General features: G+C 36.8%; 1 protein-coding gene across 4 annotated transcripts; it reads left to right on the forward strand.

Annotated features, from left to right (window-relative positions):
* Positions 1–235: 235 nt before the first annotated feature.
* On the forward strand, positions 236–3,143 carry LOC110706197. Of its 4 annotated transcripts, none has more exons than XR_002508333.1 (3): positions 236–1,141; positions 1,847–2,578; positions 2,841–3,143. XR_002508333.1 is itself a non-coding variant. In XM_021884169.1 (3 exons), exons 1-3 carry the CDS (start codon positions 926–928, stop codon positions 2,111–2,113), a joined length of 330 nt encoding a protein of 109 aa, XP_021739861.1. In that variant the 5' UTR covers positions 253–925; the 3' UTR covers positions 2,114–3,143. The 4 variants fall into 4 exon arrangements, 3 of the variants coding, with proteins under 3 accessions (XP_021739813.1, XP_021739861.1, XP_021739924.1); XM_021884169.1 differs by having other exon boundaries at positions 253–1,141; positions 1,847–1,886; positions 2,040–3,143; XM_021884232.1 differs by having other exon boundaries at positions 293–1,141; positions 1,847–1,886.
* Positions 3,144–18,505: the final 15,362 nt, after the last annotated feature.

Consider the following 18,505-nt stretch of genomic DNA (forward strand, 5'->3'; position numbering starts at 1 on the left):
GCTTGAGCAAATTTGAGAATTTGGAGAGAAATTCGGCAAATTTGATGTTCAATCAACGTTAATTTTTGAGAAATGAACAAGTTATGTTTATATAAAAAGGAAAATCGTGATAGATTGGGAAAAAATTTTAAAAAGTAATCTTAATCGTAACCAGAGTTGGGTTTTGGTGGGAAAAGCCAAATTTATTTTTTTATGAGGTGGTAAAATAAAACATTAAAGGAAAAATTGCTAAAATTAATACAACCACTACTACATATTTGACCAAATGTAACGGCTAATGACAGGCTAATGCAACGCCATTTGTATTGTCGTTGCAATAAATTAGGCTAATGCAACGGATCTTTCTTTTTAACTTCACTAAGTAGAGCTAATACAACGGCTGTTGAGAACCGTGGCGTTAGATCAATTAATGTGACGGGTAAATGGCTACTGCAACGACACACCCAAAAAAAAATTAACGCCCTGAAAATTCCCTCTAATTTTTTCCCCAAAATTTAGAACGCCTTATACTCTGATCCAACCCTTATACCCCTTTTTATTACTATTCCTTTTTTCTTTTCAGGTTCTTCCAAAAAAAAAAAAAAAAAAACCCAGAATTGCTCTCTGCCCCTCTTTCTCTCCTCAAAATCTATGGCAATTCTATACAATTACGAAGAACTCTATCCTCAACAACCACCGTAGAAGAATCGACTCTAAAACCGTAATCTTCAACTCTCGATCCTTTTAGTTTGCTAGGGTTTCTTCAATCAGCCATTGATTTCGTCACCAAAGAGACGGATTTTTTCGGCGAAACTCTGAGAAAGGAGGTTGTTTGTTCACTTGAGAATGTGTGGGAGATGCTTCAGGTAAAGGTAGATGAGAAGGAGTACATTTTTATCGTAGTTGTTGCATCTGCTTTAAAACCCAGATCTTAAAACCACCAACAATGGCGTCGGCTAATCTAGAAATGGCGCAACCACCACCTGCACCACCACCGTGGTCATACACCGACCTCTTTGGCGACCCAATCTACGATTTAACCCAGATCTTCAAGAATGACCTCTTTCTCCCTCCTGATTTCGACTTCAAAGTTCGTACCCTTCGACACTCTTCTCCAAGATTTCATTTTCTATCTCTTCTGCCGTCTACATTCGTCGCAATGGTATTCCTCTCAATCTCTCTATTTTCATTCATCGATGATAATCTAGTTTAGATTAATTTATTGTGTGTGAATCTGATTTATTCGACATATGTTTAGATTGATTTGTTTGATTTTTTGTTGCTTGAAATGTTAGTTTACAATTTTGAGTTTATTGTGAAATTTGCATTTTAAAAACTCCAAATCAGTACTATTTTATGCGTTTTTTGTTTTTTTGATCTGATGAGTAGTCGATTTTTTCATTTTAATGCTGATTATTAGCTTAGTTTGTTAGCTTTTGAGGTTGATATCAATTGTTATCTAGGGTTTATGAAACATCTGTTTGTAATCTGTAAGATTTGCTAGCTTTTGAGGTTCATATTAATTGTTATCTAGGGTTTATGAAACATCTATTTGTAATCTGTAATCTTTGATAGTGATTTTAGTTTAGTATATTGGAATTGTTGCCGGCACACTCAGATTTATCAAACATTGGGCATTGAAAGATAACTTAAGCGTATAAAATAAAATTGTGAATTTGCTTCATTTACTGGTATAAGCAATGAGTGAATTGAATGCTTGGAACTTTGTATAGTGTCAAAATTTGAGGGTGTTAAAGTTGCTTTTTTTTTTGTTTTCAATTGTGGTATTTATTGGTCTAGAATGTGCGATGATTATGCTTAACTTTTGCTTAACAAATTTTTGACTTATACCTGTTTATGTAAATAGGCCAAGAGAACCAAGAAGGTTGGTATTGTCGAAAAATACGGTGAGTATTTTCAATTTTGTTTGAATGTAATCTTATTGTATTTCAATTATGTTACATTGCATGAAGTAATTCTTAGATTATGAATAGAAGGAATGACATGATTTTTAATGGAAAAGACACTTACCACCCTGTGATTATTGAGCGAGTTTACAGACTTGCCTCTGATTGTGGCCTCTATGCACAAAAGATTTATGGTGGTGCCAAGACAGCTACCTGTAGAAGCTTGAAGAAATGGGTTCTCCCACACGAGGGAACGAATAAACTCAACTGCGATGCCTCGCTGAACGTTGAGGGGTGGGTGGGGCTTGGTGTTGTTGCAAGAGACTGGCAGGGGGAGGTGTTGTTCACTGCTTCCAGGCGCACCAGAGCTTATTGTCCCCCTGTTATGGCAGAAAGCAAAGCTGCTCCTATGGCAGTCAGATTTGCCAAACGCTTTGGCTTGAAGGATGTTATTCTAGAAGCAAACTGTCAAGTCCTTATCTCCAGATTATCAAAGGCCTCGGTTTACCTCACTGATCTTGATGCTATTTTAGATGATATATTGTCTTCTTGTGTTGATTTTAATTCTGTTTTGTGGTTCCATGTTGAGCGAGATAGGAATATGGTTACCCATAACTTAGCTTGTTTTGCCTTACGATTTTGAACAAGTTTGGGAGAACCTTTGTCCCATTACGGGTATTTTTTTTTTAAAGGTAATGAATTATGACCATAATATGATTGATTTAGGTTGTTTAGTGCTGATTATGTTCATAGAAATCATTCTAGATGACTGCATATGATAATCTTTGTTTAGAACAGCTTTGTATATGATTAGAGATGGGTAATTTGAAGTTCAATACATGTGGTATCAGCCATCAGGATTTTATTTTTGTTTGCTGTTGTGTTGGGTTAGTAGATTGAAAGTGTATGTATGGGTGTATCTGATCAATTGATGCTTATTGTTGCATTGTTCAGGTACCCTTTATGGTGCTAGTCTGCATAAGCAGATTAAGGAGAAGGAAGTAAGTCAGCACAACAAGTAATTCTGCAAGTTCTGAATATGGGGAAGAAAGGAGCATAACCCCTAGCCTGGAAAGCAGAATGCCTGAATTGATCGTATCACAGCAAGACTTAATAAGACACGACACAAATATATAATTTTGATACTTTTTTCATAGTTTAATTAGAGACATATTGTATAATTTTGTAATTTTCCCTAAGGGTAACAAACTAACAATGTACAATTCTACAATTTATATTAATAAAGTTTGGATTTGATTATTATTATTATTATTATTATTGTTATTATTATTATTATTATTATTATTATTATTTAGTTCTTGTTGAAAATTATTATAATTATTGTTATAGCCGTTGCGTTAGCTCTTTGGCCGTGGTGTTAGCTACATATTGCCATCGCATTAGCTAAATATAGCTACTGCAACGACCATAAGGGTGTCGTGGCAATAGATGATAGCTATTGCAACGGCTATAAGCTTGACGTTGTGTTAGGTAATTTTACCGTTGCATTAGACCTACTGCAACACCAGCAGATGCTACGGTACATGGTCGTTGCAATAGGCATAATGCCACGGATTTTGCGCCTAATGCAACGGATTTGAGGGTTGCAATAGGTTAAAAATGTAGTAGTGAACCTTTGGATCATTCTCTTTTAATAATACAACCTTTGGATTATTTTGTAATAATACAACCTTTGAGGGATGTTCATTTTAAACAAGATAAAATTAAATTTATGTGGACTTTGAGGTTTAGAAAGGGGACGGATGAGTTTTTGGTGGTGGGAATGAGGAAGGATGGAATATCTCATCCCCTTCTCCCACCTCAAAACTCACCAAAAAGTCTATTTTATCTTGTTTAAAATTAACACCCCCTAAAGGTTGTATTATTACAAAATAATAAAAAAGTTGTATTATTTAAAAAGAATGGGACGTTGTATTATTTTTAGCAATTTTTCCAACATTAATTATATAGGTTGTAAAAGCCAATAAATCGTTTTTTTAGAGGTGGTAAAAGTCAAAATTTTCCAAAATATAAATACATAATTTATATTTTTTTAACATTACTTTTTTTTTTTTTTTAAAAAAAAAAAAAAAAAAAAAAAAAAACCCACCTACTCCTTTACCCAACTTACCACTCCCCACTAGCCACCTCATTTCTCATCGGCAATGACGTCGGCGCCCGCCCCCTGCCCTCCCTCGCATCAACATTTAGCCTTCTCCACCATCGACGACTCCTACCCCATCCTCTTTCCCCCAATTTGATAATGCCCTCCCTCTTTTCCCCCACACCAAAACCCACCTCCCCCATTTCTCATATTTTAAGCTCTATTGTCGAGTTATTCCGAATTTGTGAATGATAAATTTGTTTAAAATTGTTGGAATAGGCTAAATGTAAATTTGAATTTTTCATAAATCTGTTTTTTTTTTTCTCATTTTGATCTCAATTATTTCGAGATTTGGCAATTTGGCTTGAAAATGTTGAATTTGTTACTGATTCAAAGTTGATTGGTTTGAAAATTTGATCGCAAATCTTTGTATAAATACGGCGACGTTCAAGCTGTGTCGATGATCGACGATTAGAATAGTTTGACCGAGGGTTTCATATGGGTTTTTGAGCGAGGCAGGAGGTTTTAAGTTTGGGGAGCAATTATGGGTGGGGGATAAGTGTTCGACCGAGGAGAAGGTGGCAATGTCGTTAGGTGAGAGATGCTAATCAGCAATGGGGGTGGCTTGCTGGTGGGGAGGGAGTTGGGGTTGTTTATTAAAAAATTATTTCTTTAATAATTTAATTATAAGAAAAATTTAAAAAACTACCCGTGGTAAATAATTTTAAGGGAAAATTTTTACTTTCTCCATTTTTATTAGATGCATTACTTTCTAAACACGAAAGTTTTAATTTAGATGCATCATTTTCGCTTTTAGTTAATAAATTGTCTCTATCGATCTCTCTCCTATCACACGAACCCTCTAAAATTTTCTAGGAGTTCTCAATTACAAAAGTGAGGCATCTAATTAAAAACAAAGGAATTATCAATAGGAAAAATTGCCCAGAATAATCCCACCTTTGGGCCATTGATCCGCCCAAAATAATCCCACCTTTGGATTATTTTTAAATAATCCGACCTTTATACCAGATCCGCTCTAAGTGGTCCTGAGTGACTAGTAACCGGTTGAAGAGGTAATTTTTTTTATCTAATTTAATTTACACATGTCACAACTTGATTTGTCCAAAAAAAAATTAAAAAAAAATAAAATCAAAGTTTCAGCCACCACCATCCCCGCCAGTCCACCACCATCCAAACCCAGAACCACCACTGCCACAAAAACAGACCCCAGCCAACCCAGGAACCACCGCCACGACGCCACCAAACCAAACCCCAGCCAACACAGGAACCACCGCCACCGAACAAGACCCCAGCCAAGCCAAGCCCAAAACCCCCTTCGAAAATTCAAAAACCCAACAAACCAGAACCTGGGGAGTTCGATGCGGCTGGAAACAGTGGACGAGGGAGATCAACGCGACCATATCTGGGGATGGGAGAGTTCGGTGCGCCGGATCTAGGTTTAAGTGAGATCGACGACGCGGCTAGAAATTGTGGTGACTTGCCTGGGTTTTCGCGAAGGATTGAGGGAGAGGGTTGGTGGTTCAGGGGAGGGGGAGGGGGTGAGTCGCGCACCGGAGCTGGATTTAAAGGCTGGCTGGCCGGAGCCGCGTGAATGGGGTTGGCCGGTTGGGGGTTGGCTTGGGTGGTGGATGGTTTTTGAATATTAATTTTTTATTTTTTTTAAAAAAAGATTTTTTTTTACCAATTACATGCTGCCACGTGTATGGTAACTTGTTATAACAAGTTAAATTACCGGTTGGGACCAGTTATAGCGGAGTGGGTATAAAAGTGGGATTATTTAAAAATAATCCAAAGGTGGGATTATTTTCAGCGGACAGCCCAAAGGTGGGATTATTCTGGGCAATTTTTCCTTATTAATAATACCAACTTTGCCCCATTTTTTTAAAAAATAATCTCATCTTTAGATTATTTCGGAATAATCCCTACTTTGGGGGGTTGTTTACTTTCATCAATCCCAAGCTGGTCAATAAAAGTGAATAACCTAATATATTAGGTTACTTTATATGTTTCAAGTCGTGGTTGGTCCAAAAAATTATCGAAAAACCATAAAAAAACAAAAAAAAAAAAAAAACAAAACACCAGCTGTTTCGGGGTTTTTCTGTGCCCCTAAGAAGAATTACGTCACTAAGTCTGGATTTCGACGCTTGTAACTGCAAAACAACGGAGACTCCGGTTGGTAGGACCTTTGCTTCCGACGATCAAGTAAGAATTGGTCGAAGAGTAGTATAAAGTGCGAAAAGGTAAGTTGAGATCTTCTCGGATTTTGAGATCAGGTGTTTTTCTCTGATGTGAGAGGATTGAATGCTGTAATAAATGAACGTTCCCCCAAAATGGAAGAATCTCCCTATTTATAGGGTCCTTGGAGCCCTTATCTAGGTCAAGGAAACCTAAGACTGATGGGCTACGTCGCTTTGCAGCTTTCTCGCAATTGGGTCCATGAAGGCCTTTTTTCCTAAATAATTAGGAGTGACACATGTCAAATTGAGATAGGTCCACTTTGAACCTCTCACTTGGTGATACATGTCACCTTCTGATAGGACCACATGGCCAGGATAATTTTACTAAAAACACTTGCCCCTCACAGGTGTGACGTGGCGTGCTATGTGGCATATGTGACACTTGTTTTAATTGAGACGATTAATACAAGAGGGGGGGTGGAATTGTATTGAGTTCCTAATGACTACTTTTTGCGGATTAATAAACTATGCATATAGGAACTTTCTAGAACACACAGATTTTACGAGGAAACCTTGCAGGGCCCAACTGGAAGTAAAACCTCGACCCTGCCTTAGGGATTTCAAACACACAAACTCCACTATAATAGGGCAAACACCAAGTTACAACCTATTAGTCACGGACCTTTATTTTCACAAGATCCTCACTGGACTTGCTACTTGATAAGACCCTATCCTACTCAATCTAAGCACCACACTTAGATTCACTCGTACACCAAAGTACTACACGTACTGCCAAAGTAAAAACTACTTGCACCACCTAAGTACAGAACACTCAGCCTCACCTAAAGGCTTACAAAACTGTATGTAAAGTAAACAATAAACTCACCCAAATAACCCAACCTAATACAAGTGTACGACACCTAGTATGATAGGTAAGCAATGCACGAAATCCGAAACTAATATGACAAGTTAGAAGCTTAGTAAACTTACACAATTATAGCACAGTGATTTCTCCACGCATAAACTCACAAAAACCTAAAATCATTTTGTTCTCTATTATTTATAAAAGTATTACACGTATAGAAAGTAGGTTTTCTAAAAGATAAATAAGTTAACTTACTTATCTTTAAACACGGTTTTATGTAAATCAAGTGGAATAAAATCTTTTTCGGAAAATAAGATTAAAAAGATATTTGTTAAAAAGATTTATCTTTTTAACAAACTGATTTAAAGAAAATAATCTTTTTAGAAAATCTTTTCTTAAAATCTATCTTTTATATTTTTCATATTATTTTATTTACCAAGCCAACTTGTCACGCTTCTAATAAATTTCGTGCAATAACCTATTTATCATATTAACAATAATCTAGAAGATAAAAACCTTAACTAAATATAATTGCTGCGCCACACTTTTGTTCAGGTAGGTTACTTGGGCTCCAAGCTTATTAAGTTCCACCAAAGAACTTAAGCTTGCTGTCTTCAAGTTCCTGTTAGGGAACTCAGTTCTTGTTAGAGAACTAGTTCCTGTTAGAGAACTCTTCTTCTGATTTGTTTAGCTCCTTCAATAAAGATCTTTTCATGTCTTCTTAGTTCCAGCTACTTCTTCCATCACCACGATCAATTTCACCTAAAATAATCAAACACTTGAAAACCTTTATTAGTTGAGTTTGCTTTAGTTTAAGTTCCTCATCATCAAAACCTTTATGCTTCAACAACTTGTCACTCAGCTATTGGTGAATCAGTTTTAGCTTTTCATCTTCTAGGGAAATTACACCGTTGTCCCTGAATTTACCCCTATATAAATATGGTTTTTACCTCCCTTATTTTAGACTTCCAAAAAGTCTAGAGAGAGAAAGTTAAAAAGTTCTAGAGAGATAGAGTCTGGCAGTCGTCCGAGTAATTAATATTTAGACGTCGGAAATTCGAGCTTAGAGCGTCGAAAGTCGAGTCGAAAATAATAAAAGACGAGACGAGACGAGAATAACTAATAAATCAACAAATTCCTAAAATACCTCTAGCATCGGAATGCCCCGAGCAAACCGAGTGCTAGGGACATATAGTCTAACATGCGCACCAAGCCGAGTCTATGGCTGGTTGGTGTGTGCTAGTGCACCTATGCTAGCATGGCTGCCGCGGCCATGTGCGCATTGGGCCAGCAGCAGCCCTTGGAAGTAGCCCGCACATAAGGTTCAAGGCCCACTGGCCGAGGGAACTAGCAGCAGCCTGCACAAGCGTGCTAGGCCTGCTAGCCGTGGGTGGCCGCATGCATTAGGGGAAGCATGGCAGCCCAATTGGGGTGCCTTGGTACCCAAGTGGGGCTACCATGTGGCGCATAGAAAGAGAGGGAGATAGTGATGAGGTGGCCGGTTTTTACAAGGAGAGTGGGGAGCAAGTTTGGTCCCCCCCCCTCCAAATGGTCCTCACCTAACCCCTCATGTGAGCTTGACACTTGTTGATTTGTTAGTAGCTTGCTTATTCATTTTATTCTATATTTAAAATAAAATGAATAAAATCAAAATCTCCCACATGGAAAGATGATGGGAATTTTGAGAGCCTTTGCCTATAAATACCTACCTAGGTAGTTGGGAATTCTTCACTTGAGTAAGTATTGAAAAGGCAGCACAGTGTGGACCTCGAAGGAGGTCGCCGTGTGAGCCTTGCTAACTCCAAGGCATTAGGCCAGTTCGGTGCTCGCATTGCCGGTGGACCTTGAAGGAGGTCGCTGTGTGAGCGGGAGTTGAAGGCTTTCAAGTAAGAGCTCGTTTTTGGTGAGCGAAGCACGCTACAAAGGTATTAATTACTTACTTAGTCTTGTGTTTATGTTAATTATGTTTATGGTTATAATTATTGCGAGTTTGATTTTGGGGTCGGGTTTCCTTCCACAGTGGGTCGGACTCACCGAAACCCAACATTCTCAGCATGTATTATATATTGATTAAATTTAAATTTAGAGAAAAGAATGAATGAATTAAGGTAATTAAACACAAAAATTAGAATTCTTGTTGAGTTATAAAGGTAATACAAAAGAAAAAAATAACGGAGTTGAATTTTGTATACAAAAAAAGAAAGAGATATAAGTACTATAATATAAATCATGATTGCTACTATAAGTTAAATCAAGAAAATGAAATAATTAAAATGATGTGGACCAATAATGTTGAGTGGTACAAGGAATGGGACACAACAATGAGATAGAGGATTCGAACCTGATAATATGGTGTTCTAGAAAAATCACATACACAACCACGTTTCAGCTATCTAAACACAACATTTTGAAAAATGATTTTCGGAATTCTGCATATTAACAAAAAAACAAATTGAATCATCTAAAAATTTAAATAAATTAATTTCATATTTCGATAAATCTAGCAATTTTTTTGAACTGGTTCAAATCTACATGAAGCAAATTATATTAAAATTATCTATAAACTAACAAATTACATGAAAACGTATGGTAGTTGACACTTTTGCTTTGTTCATTTCAAGTGTTAAATAATTCAGAAGTTTTGTCTAATTTATTCAATAATGAATTTGACCTACAAAATTAAATAAATCTTTCTAATTGAAAATGGATTGTTTTAACATTAACTTAAATAAGAGAAGTGAATGCACACTTACCTATGTTCTACTATGGTCATCCGACCTTAAAATAACCGTTACTATTTTTAAATCATGTTGGTTGATTTTTTCCTTTTTAAAATGCTTGGTAAAACTTTTTTTTTTTTTAAAAAAAAAAAAAAAACTCTTTTTCTTTTTTCAAAAACCTAATTTATGATTTTTCAAAAAAATAATTTCTGATTTTTTAAAAAAATTATTTTTATTTTTATAATGATTATATTAAAAATCACTTTTTATTAAAGGAAAAATTAAAACTAACAATCCAACCTTTAGTGGGTCTTCCAAAACAGTCCCATATTTTGAAATTCCAGAAACAATTCCACCTTTGACAGATATCTTCCACTTACGATCCCTTTGACCTACAACCTGTTAAACACGTTAAAATATTTTTTTCCTTTTTTTTTAATCTTAATCTCTTCTTCGGCCACCAGGGCACCAGTTACCACCATGCCCACCTCAACCCTCACCCTTTACCGCTACCTCCACCCATTAGGCCACCACCAAACTCAACCCACGCTAGAAAACCCTATCACCACCCTCTCTGCCCCTAAATACTCAACCCACAACCCCAAAAAACCCAACCCAACCTTGAAAACTTAACCCTCAGTTCTGAAATACTTCATCCCAACCCCGAAAACACCACCCACAACTTAAAAAAACACCACCCACAACTTTTAAAACACCACTAGTTGCCCAAAAAAACCTCTCCCAACCCTGAAAACTTAACCCTCAACAACCCCAATCCCGAAAAATCCCACCAAACCGGCTCATAGGCCTGAAAACACCCTAACCTTAGTCTCATGACCACTTTTTTTACCACTTCACCAGAATCTAAACCTCATATTGTAGACACCCATTTGTGTCTCCCCAAAACCAAACCCAGTGATGAGTACCTTTCACGTCGAATCATAATCGAATGAAACGAAAGTGTGGAAAGGTCTAGTGTTGCGGAAAGTTTTATTTTCTTTTCTCTTTTCCCTGTTTTTGAAAACTTTATTTTAAGAAAACAGCCAATCCAGTTTGGTTGGTCCATTATATGGGTCCAACAGTGGTGTAGTTGTATGAGGCTTGCAAAGACCTTTCCAACGATATATTATAAGCCCAATTCCGATGAATATTGAGGAAGTTATGGCCAATTTACTAAACTGGGCCTGGTTTGAGCTTTAAGTACGACCCTATGATCTAGGGGAGGGCCTAATATAATTTATAATTCCTAATGTAATTAGGAATGGTATTGGTCTTCTAGAACATTCTAGAAGGTCTTATCATTCTTAATTCAATTAGGACTCTTCAGAGTTTTAATTAGATCAAATAGCATTTTCGATTGGAATTATACTATTTTATCTTCCAGTACGGAAATTTATCAGATTTTCGTAAACGTGTAAAAAGTCAGTTTGGCGTCCAACCCCATGCCTTGGTGCCTAGAATCAGGATTGGCGCCAGACGCCAGCATTGGCGCCTGGCGCTAGCCACTGGTCCTGGCGCCAATTAGCCAGGGCTGGCGCCAAGGTGTTTTTGTGGTCTTCAGACTCTGTTTTGATAAATTATCTTTTTTGGATGATTTTCTCTATAAATATCGTATCATAAACTCCGTTTTCATTGACCAATTCTCTTCATTCTTAAGTTTTAATAAACTCCGTTTTCATGAACCAACTATCTTCATCATTCGTCAACAAGCATCATCGATCATCAACTCTCTTCATTCACAAATTATTCATCAATTAGCATTCATCTACAGTCAAATAATCCTTTTCATTCATCTCTTTTAATCAACTTTCATTAACATTCATTCATTCTTTTCTAAACTTTGCTTTTTTAATACAAAATTCCGCATTCGCAAGATCTAGAAACACCTAGCCATATTCGAAGTTGCCTTCGCCCTAGACGTAAAAGGTTTTAATTTCTGAGGGTTTGGTCCCAAATCTCTATTTAAATTATTTAATTTAATTGTTTGTTTATTATTTTCCTTGAAGTTACTAACGTGTGTATTTTGTTATTAGAAAGATGTACGAGGCATCCAAGTAAGTGCTTTAATTGATTAATTGATATTATGATGTAGATATCATGCTTAGATTGTTATTTTGATTCCTAGTATCATGTCTGGGGTAATTTTAATATCAAGTATGATTAAAAGTACGATGCTTCCTATGTTCTTCCTAATATCAATTCATGTTAGTATCATGTTAGGGCTAAAGATTTGATTTTTATTGCTTAGTGACATGCTAGGGTTTGTTATTAATCTTGTTAGTATCATGCCTAGGATCTTGCTATACTTTAACATGATTATGATTATTGATTATGATTGATGTTATTATTATTAATGATGTTGATTATTTATTATGTTGCTTGACACATATCATATTTGTTGTTATTGCTTGATCACCTTTTATTGCATGTTAAAGGGAATTTGTATTTGTAATCACGCTTAAAAAGATAATTAATAATCTTGTTAGGTTAACTTTGATTATAATTCAAGTGATCGCCAATGATAGTTTATTTGTGCATTAATATTCAAACAACATAGATTAAACAGGTTTAGGGTTGATCCTATTGATTGTATGTTAGTCAGAAAGCGCACAGGAATACGAGCAGAATAAAGTAGAGGCCTATTATTAGGGCAGGTTCAATCTCTTTTAGGTTGGATTTGTACCATCATCCCCGAACCATTATTTGGTTCATGACCTTATGGAGTTGACGATCTCTTGGATCGTTAAGGGGTGTAACCTTCACCTTGTGAACGGTTTACAAGTTCCTTAAAAACTTGTTGGCGACTCTTTTGCTCTATCTTCTTCCCTTTTGGACGCCACCGTACTTTAGTATATGATCACAGTGGGGTTCAAGCTAGTGGGATTTTAAAGGCTTGAAATTATTCCCTACACATATCTTCGCCAAAAACAACGGTTTCAACCTATCGTTGTCCTTGTCAACCATCAGACGAAATGACGACATTTCAAATCAAAATAGGGGTCAAGTTATGGTCGCCATTGAAAAGCAACTTCTAGAATTCAAACAACTTCGCGAGTGCAAGTGCATTGAATGTAATTTAGAAGAATTGACGGCAATTTACACTCGTAAAGGACATACAGACGAAATATTTATATTGGAGGTGTCTCCAGGATAAGACCGGAGAGTGCTTGACATGAAAATTAGGATGGTGATGACGACGGTCTTCTAAAGGTTGGAGAGGTTAGTTGCCGGGCGGGGATGGGGAGGGGAATGCAGTGGTGGAGTTGAACTGAGGGTTTTAATTTTGTTATTTTTTATTTAATTAGTTTTGTTGTGTACTTTTTTTTTATTTATTAAAAATTAGAATAAACCTATAATAAAATCACGACATGTGTCTTATAACCTAAGAAAATCGGTTATAAAAACAATCTAATCGGTGAGGGATCGTTAGTGGAAGATCCCTGTTAAAGGTGGGATTGTTTCTTGAATTTCGAAAGCTGAGATTGTTTGTGGAAGACCCACTAAATTAAAAGTGGGATTATTAGTTGATATTTTTCCTTTATTAAATTACAAAAATATGATTAAATCAGAAAAAATTAAAATCAAAATATTGTTCTTCATTAATTTTCAATGTTCTTCAACGTTTTTAATGTTCTTCCTTCATGATGTTTGTCCCTTGAATCCACACACACATCGAAGGAGAATGAACATATGTCCTAATCACACATCATCTGCTATTTTTTTGTTTTTGAAAATCGGGTTTCTAAAAGGATGCAAAATTGGCGATAATATGTATCGGAAATCTTAAATTTTCATAAAAATTGAAAAAAAAAATTAGACCAAGCATTTTTTTAAAAAAATAGTAAAATCAACCAATAACACTTAATAATAGTCATGGTCATTTTCACAGTCAAATTTTTATTTAATTCATTGTGCGTAAAGACAATAATGTTGTCACCTATCTACATGAATCTAATATCCATTATATTTTGAAATGGAAAGGCAAAAAGGCAACGATTATGTAAATTTCATGCTCATATACATAGATTCTAAATTAATATTTTCTTAGATAAATCATAAATTGTTAGAACTCTCTAAAAAAACATCAATAGATCTTTATCCTAGATAGTTTAATATTAGAACTTTCCAAAAATTCCATCATTCCAAAATATGCCACTTTCCAATAACAATTATAAATTTCTAAAGTTCAAAACTAGATTTCAATGTATTTCAATTTTCTTATGATCCGGAAATTGATACGGTACTGCAAGAACTGGATCTTCCTCGTTTCAATTCCTCCCAAGTCGCTAATCTGGAACGACCCTTCACGGCCACTGAAATTCGTATAGCCATGTTTTCTTTAGGGAACTGTAAGTCTTTGGGGCCAGACGAAATTACAGTAGAATTCTTTAAGTCTCACTGGGATGTTGTGGGAGACTCAGTGGTCCAAGGTATTCAGAGTTTTTTTTCAAACCAGGTATCTCTTGAAGGAGTGGAATCAGTCCCTCCTTGTTATGATTCCTAAAATTGGTACCCCAATAGAGATGGCCCATTTATGACCGATTAGCCTCTGTAATACGGTTTATAAATGAGCTTCTAAATGCTTGGTGGCCAGACTACGCCAGTATCTCCCTCTTCTCATCTTGGATTCACAACATGCTTTTGTTCAAGGATGTGTAATGACGGATAATATTTTGCTCATCCATGAACTGATGGAGAAAATCAATGGCTCAAAAACTGGCACTAATTGGCTAGCCTCGATCAAAATTGATATGAGCAAAGCTTATGACAGAGTTCATTGGAGTTTTCTTCTGCAGGTCTTACAAGCCTACGGGTTTCCGGCTCGTTGGTTATAATGATCCAACAGTGCCTCGCCACGATTACTTACAAATCTTTAGTTAACGGTACTACCTCAGACACCTTTAAACCACAATGTGGTCTTCCCAAGGTGATCCTATCTAACCGTATATTTTCCTATTCTGCATGGATATTCTCTCTCATATGTTGCATCTGGGACAGGATTTGAAGCTTTTTTAGGGAATCAAGCTATCTAGAACTAGCCCTATTTTCTCCCATCTATTCTTTGCGGATGATGCTCTTATCTTTTTTCGGCCTACGATTGTTTCCTATACTAATATCATGCAGATCATTCAAAGGTTTACTAAGATTTCTGGAGAAGAGATGAACCTATCAAAATCATTGATTAAGTTTAGCCCGAATATTGGTTCACCTTCTCAGGTTGGGTTCAAATCAATATTCCAAATGAAGCATGTTCAGGTGTTCGATCATCACTTGGGGGCTCCAATCGACTTCATTGGTAAAAAGAAAGATCACTTCCAATTCATCATCGACAAAATCATTGGAAGAATCCATTCTTTAAATGCAACCAGGCTTTCACAGCCGTAAAAGTTAATTTTCATTAACTCAATCCTTGTTGCGATGGCTTCCCATGTTCTTGCTTGTTATGAGCTGCCAATCTCGGTTACTGGGAAAATAGATTCCTTGCTCATGCGCTTCTTCTTGGCACATTCTGACAATCAAGGCATGCATTGGGTTAATAAGGATACCATGCATCTTCCTCGAGGGTTGGGTGGCTTGGGCATTCGTTGCTTGTCATCCTTAAACAAGGCGTTGTTAATGAAACAGGTTTGGAGACTTATTACCAACCCGCAGCTGCTAGTCTCAAAAGTTTTTGGTGCTCGAACGACCTTTCTTTCCAACAACTCCAGTACTCGGACCCCTTATCCAGGTCGTCATTCTTATGGCCTTCGGGGGTTACTAAAGGCGGACACTCTTTTGAAGAAGGGTTATAGCTAGAAAATTGGTAACGACTAGTCTACTTTAGCTGGCTCAGCTAAGTGGGTCAATGGGTGCATTCCGGAGTTCAAACCTAGAATTCATTTGCCAAATTTGGCTCCTCATACTGTTAGTTTTTTTTTATCAATCACCAGACAATGGGGTGGGATACGACTAAAATTGTCGACTCGTTTGTTCCTGCGGATGCTTCTACTATCCTGGCAATGGAGGTTCCTGATACGACTCAGGATGATTTTTGTTATTGGACGGGTACCCCTTCTGGAAAGTACTCGGTTAAAACTGGTTATGCTATGCTTCAACAACAACTTTCTCCTACGTCTACACTTTATGCTACTAACTCTTTCTAGAAGGTTCTATGGTCTCTCCAGCAGCAACCTAAATGGAAGTTGTTTTTATGGAAACTGCTACACCGTGCTCTTGCGGTCAAGGTGAAACTCTATCATAGAAGAGTTCCAATTCAAAATGTATTTTGTGACCTCTGTCGTTCGACACCAGAGGATTTACAACACCTATTTAGAATGTGCTTTAGTGCATGATCGGTTTGGAGGGGTGGATGCCTTGGCATTCGCTCTGAATTTAATGGAGACCTTTCTCTCTCATATTGGATCCAAGATTATATTCGACTTTTTATCAGTCAGGATGGACCATCTAGTACTCGCTTAGGTACCTTCGTCGGTACGCTTTGGAGCTTGTGGTTATGTCGTAACTCTAGAATCTTTAGGGATTCTTCGGCGTCCCGGCCTTTTGATTTCCTGTTTGCGGAGGTCATAGATAATCATTCAATCTTTGTCAACTCGGATGCCCCATCTAGTACTCCTAAATTTGCGGTGGCAGATGGTGGTGCCTCTTCTCCTCCAGGGTTTTACGTTGTCCAACTTGGCCTAACTTCCCATGGGAGCACTTTTCTTTCTCTTCAAATAGATGGCTCTTAGTTCATAGATTCGCAACAAGCTGGAATGGGATGGTGATTGGATAATGATGACCCGCTGGATGATCGTATCAGAGGTGGTAGTAACTACGGGTTTGTTCCTCACTTTACATGTGGAGGCGTTGGCATGCTTGTATGGGCTTCAATGGGCTTTTGATAGTGGGTTTTGTCTCTCACGGTTTTAACTGATTCATATAATCTGGTCACCCTGCTTCGTGGGGAGGGGCAAGGTAATGTTGCTTATATATGGCTTATTCGGAGAATTTAACAACTTGGCTCGTGCTTCTAGGTTTGTAGTATTCATAAGGCGGATCGTCGGCGTGTCCATAGAGCTCATCAAATTGCAGGAGAAGCGGCGGTTCACTCTATTTGCTTTAGTATTAATATGTAATTGTTTGTATCCTTTGTCAAAAAAAAAAAAAAAATAAAAATAAATAAAATAAACTTCTGATCTAATTTTGAGGTAAAGGTAAGATTATTAAATTTAGTTTTTCTTTTTTTTTTAAACTATAAAAGGATTTAAATATTTAAATGCATTTAATATTATGATGTGCTTAGCGGTCTAGTGGTGGGGGCTTTCTTTTTTCAGGGATAGACCATGCTTCGAAACCCAAGGAGTAGCTAAAATGATGTTAATAGTAAATGTTAATATGGATTTTTTTTTTTTGACAAAGGATTAATTTGCATATATTGAAATAGTTCGCACTAAAATAATAAGAAATAGGCCTATTAAGACCTTTACAACAAAGCTACGAGCAACACTTGCTCTTATGAATGCTAGAAAACTTAGCAACTTACAAGAAACTGCTATCATAGTTATCCCCTGAGTGTTGGAACACTGTGTAGGTAACCTCGCCTTGATTCTAGTGAGTCGAAGCCTACATTACATGTTATTCCCGGTGTCCTTTTTCCACCAAGGGAGAAGCTTGGGTAATTGACCACGGTGGAAACACTTTGTAACCTGTGGAGCTTGAAAATCAAAACCAAAGCAAGAAACGACATGAAGGTAAAATCACGGTAACAAGTAACTTGATTTCTCTCCTTTAAAATAAAGAAATTCATGATTGGTAGCATACTATGAACCCCAAATAATATGAGAGTAGCGCACAGATTTGAAATTTTGAATGTAATGAGTACAAAACCCATCACAGACCTGAAAACACTTAAAGAACTCCAACTATAAAAATTAGAGCCAACTAACGACAAAACTAAACACAAACCCTTCAAGTCGTACATTCGCAAACCAAACAGATTAAAAGCCATTACCAAATAACTTTCACCCGACTTGTTCTTCAAGCTGGCAAACCCAAAATTACTTCCCCTTACCTCTTCAAAATTGGACAAGCCCACCATGGCCATCCAACCATTTGGAGATGTAAGGTTTAGAGTACTTTTGAAAATATAGTGTGTCAAAGTCATAAAAATCATCCATTTATTCCTTTCCAAATTCAATTCTAATTGATAAACTGCCTCAACACCTTAAATCAACATGTATTATGCACGTTCAAATTACTAGTTTAAAATTTTGTTTTAAATAATGATACTACATTTGATTTCACTGTATGAGTTTGGAGCCATAAAGGTTATGTATAACATATAACTTTTAGGGAAATTCTCATTGGTAGCCTTGTACTTTTGCGTATTTTCATTGGTAGCCACATTTTATATGAATTATCTTTTGTAGCCTCGAACTCTTAGCCGTTTCACTTCCGTAACCATATTTAACATAAACTGTTAAGTGGGTGTTAAAATTTAATTGAATAAAATTTTAATTTAATTAATTAAAAAAATTAGAATATCCCCCCTCCCCCCACGCATTAGCCCAGCCACCTCCCTCACCTAGTCCCCTCTCCCCCTCTGCCGGCACCGCTGCTCCGACTACCGCGCTGCCCTCCCCCACCCTCAGTCGTGTCCCCGTCCCCCCTAATCCACCACAATTACCTGGCCTATACACCACGATATCACCTCTTTTCTCTTTCCCTCTTTCTATGAAAACCCTCAAACCAAT

The sequence above is a fragment of the Chenopodium quinoa genome, unplaced genomic scaffold, assembly GCF_001683475.1.
Source record: "Chenopodium quinoa cultivar QQ74 unplaced genomic scaffold, ASM168347v1, whole genome shotgun sequence".
Taxonomy (NCBI): domain Eukaryota; kingdom Viridiplantae; phylum Streptophyta; class Magnoliopsida; order Caryophyllales; family Amaranthaceae; genus Chenopodium; species Chenopodium quinoa.

Excerpts from the sequence above, each read along its gene's own strand:
- LOC110706197 (XM_021884121.1), top strand. The coding sequence starts at position 1,966 with ATGAATAGAAGGAATGACATGATTTTTAATGGAAAAGACACTTACCAC.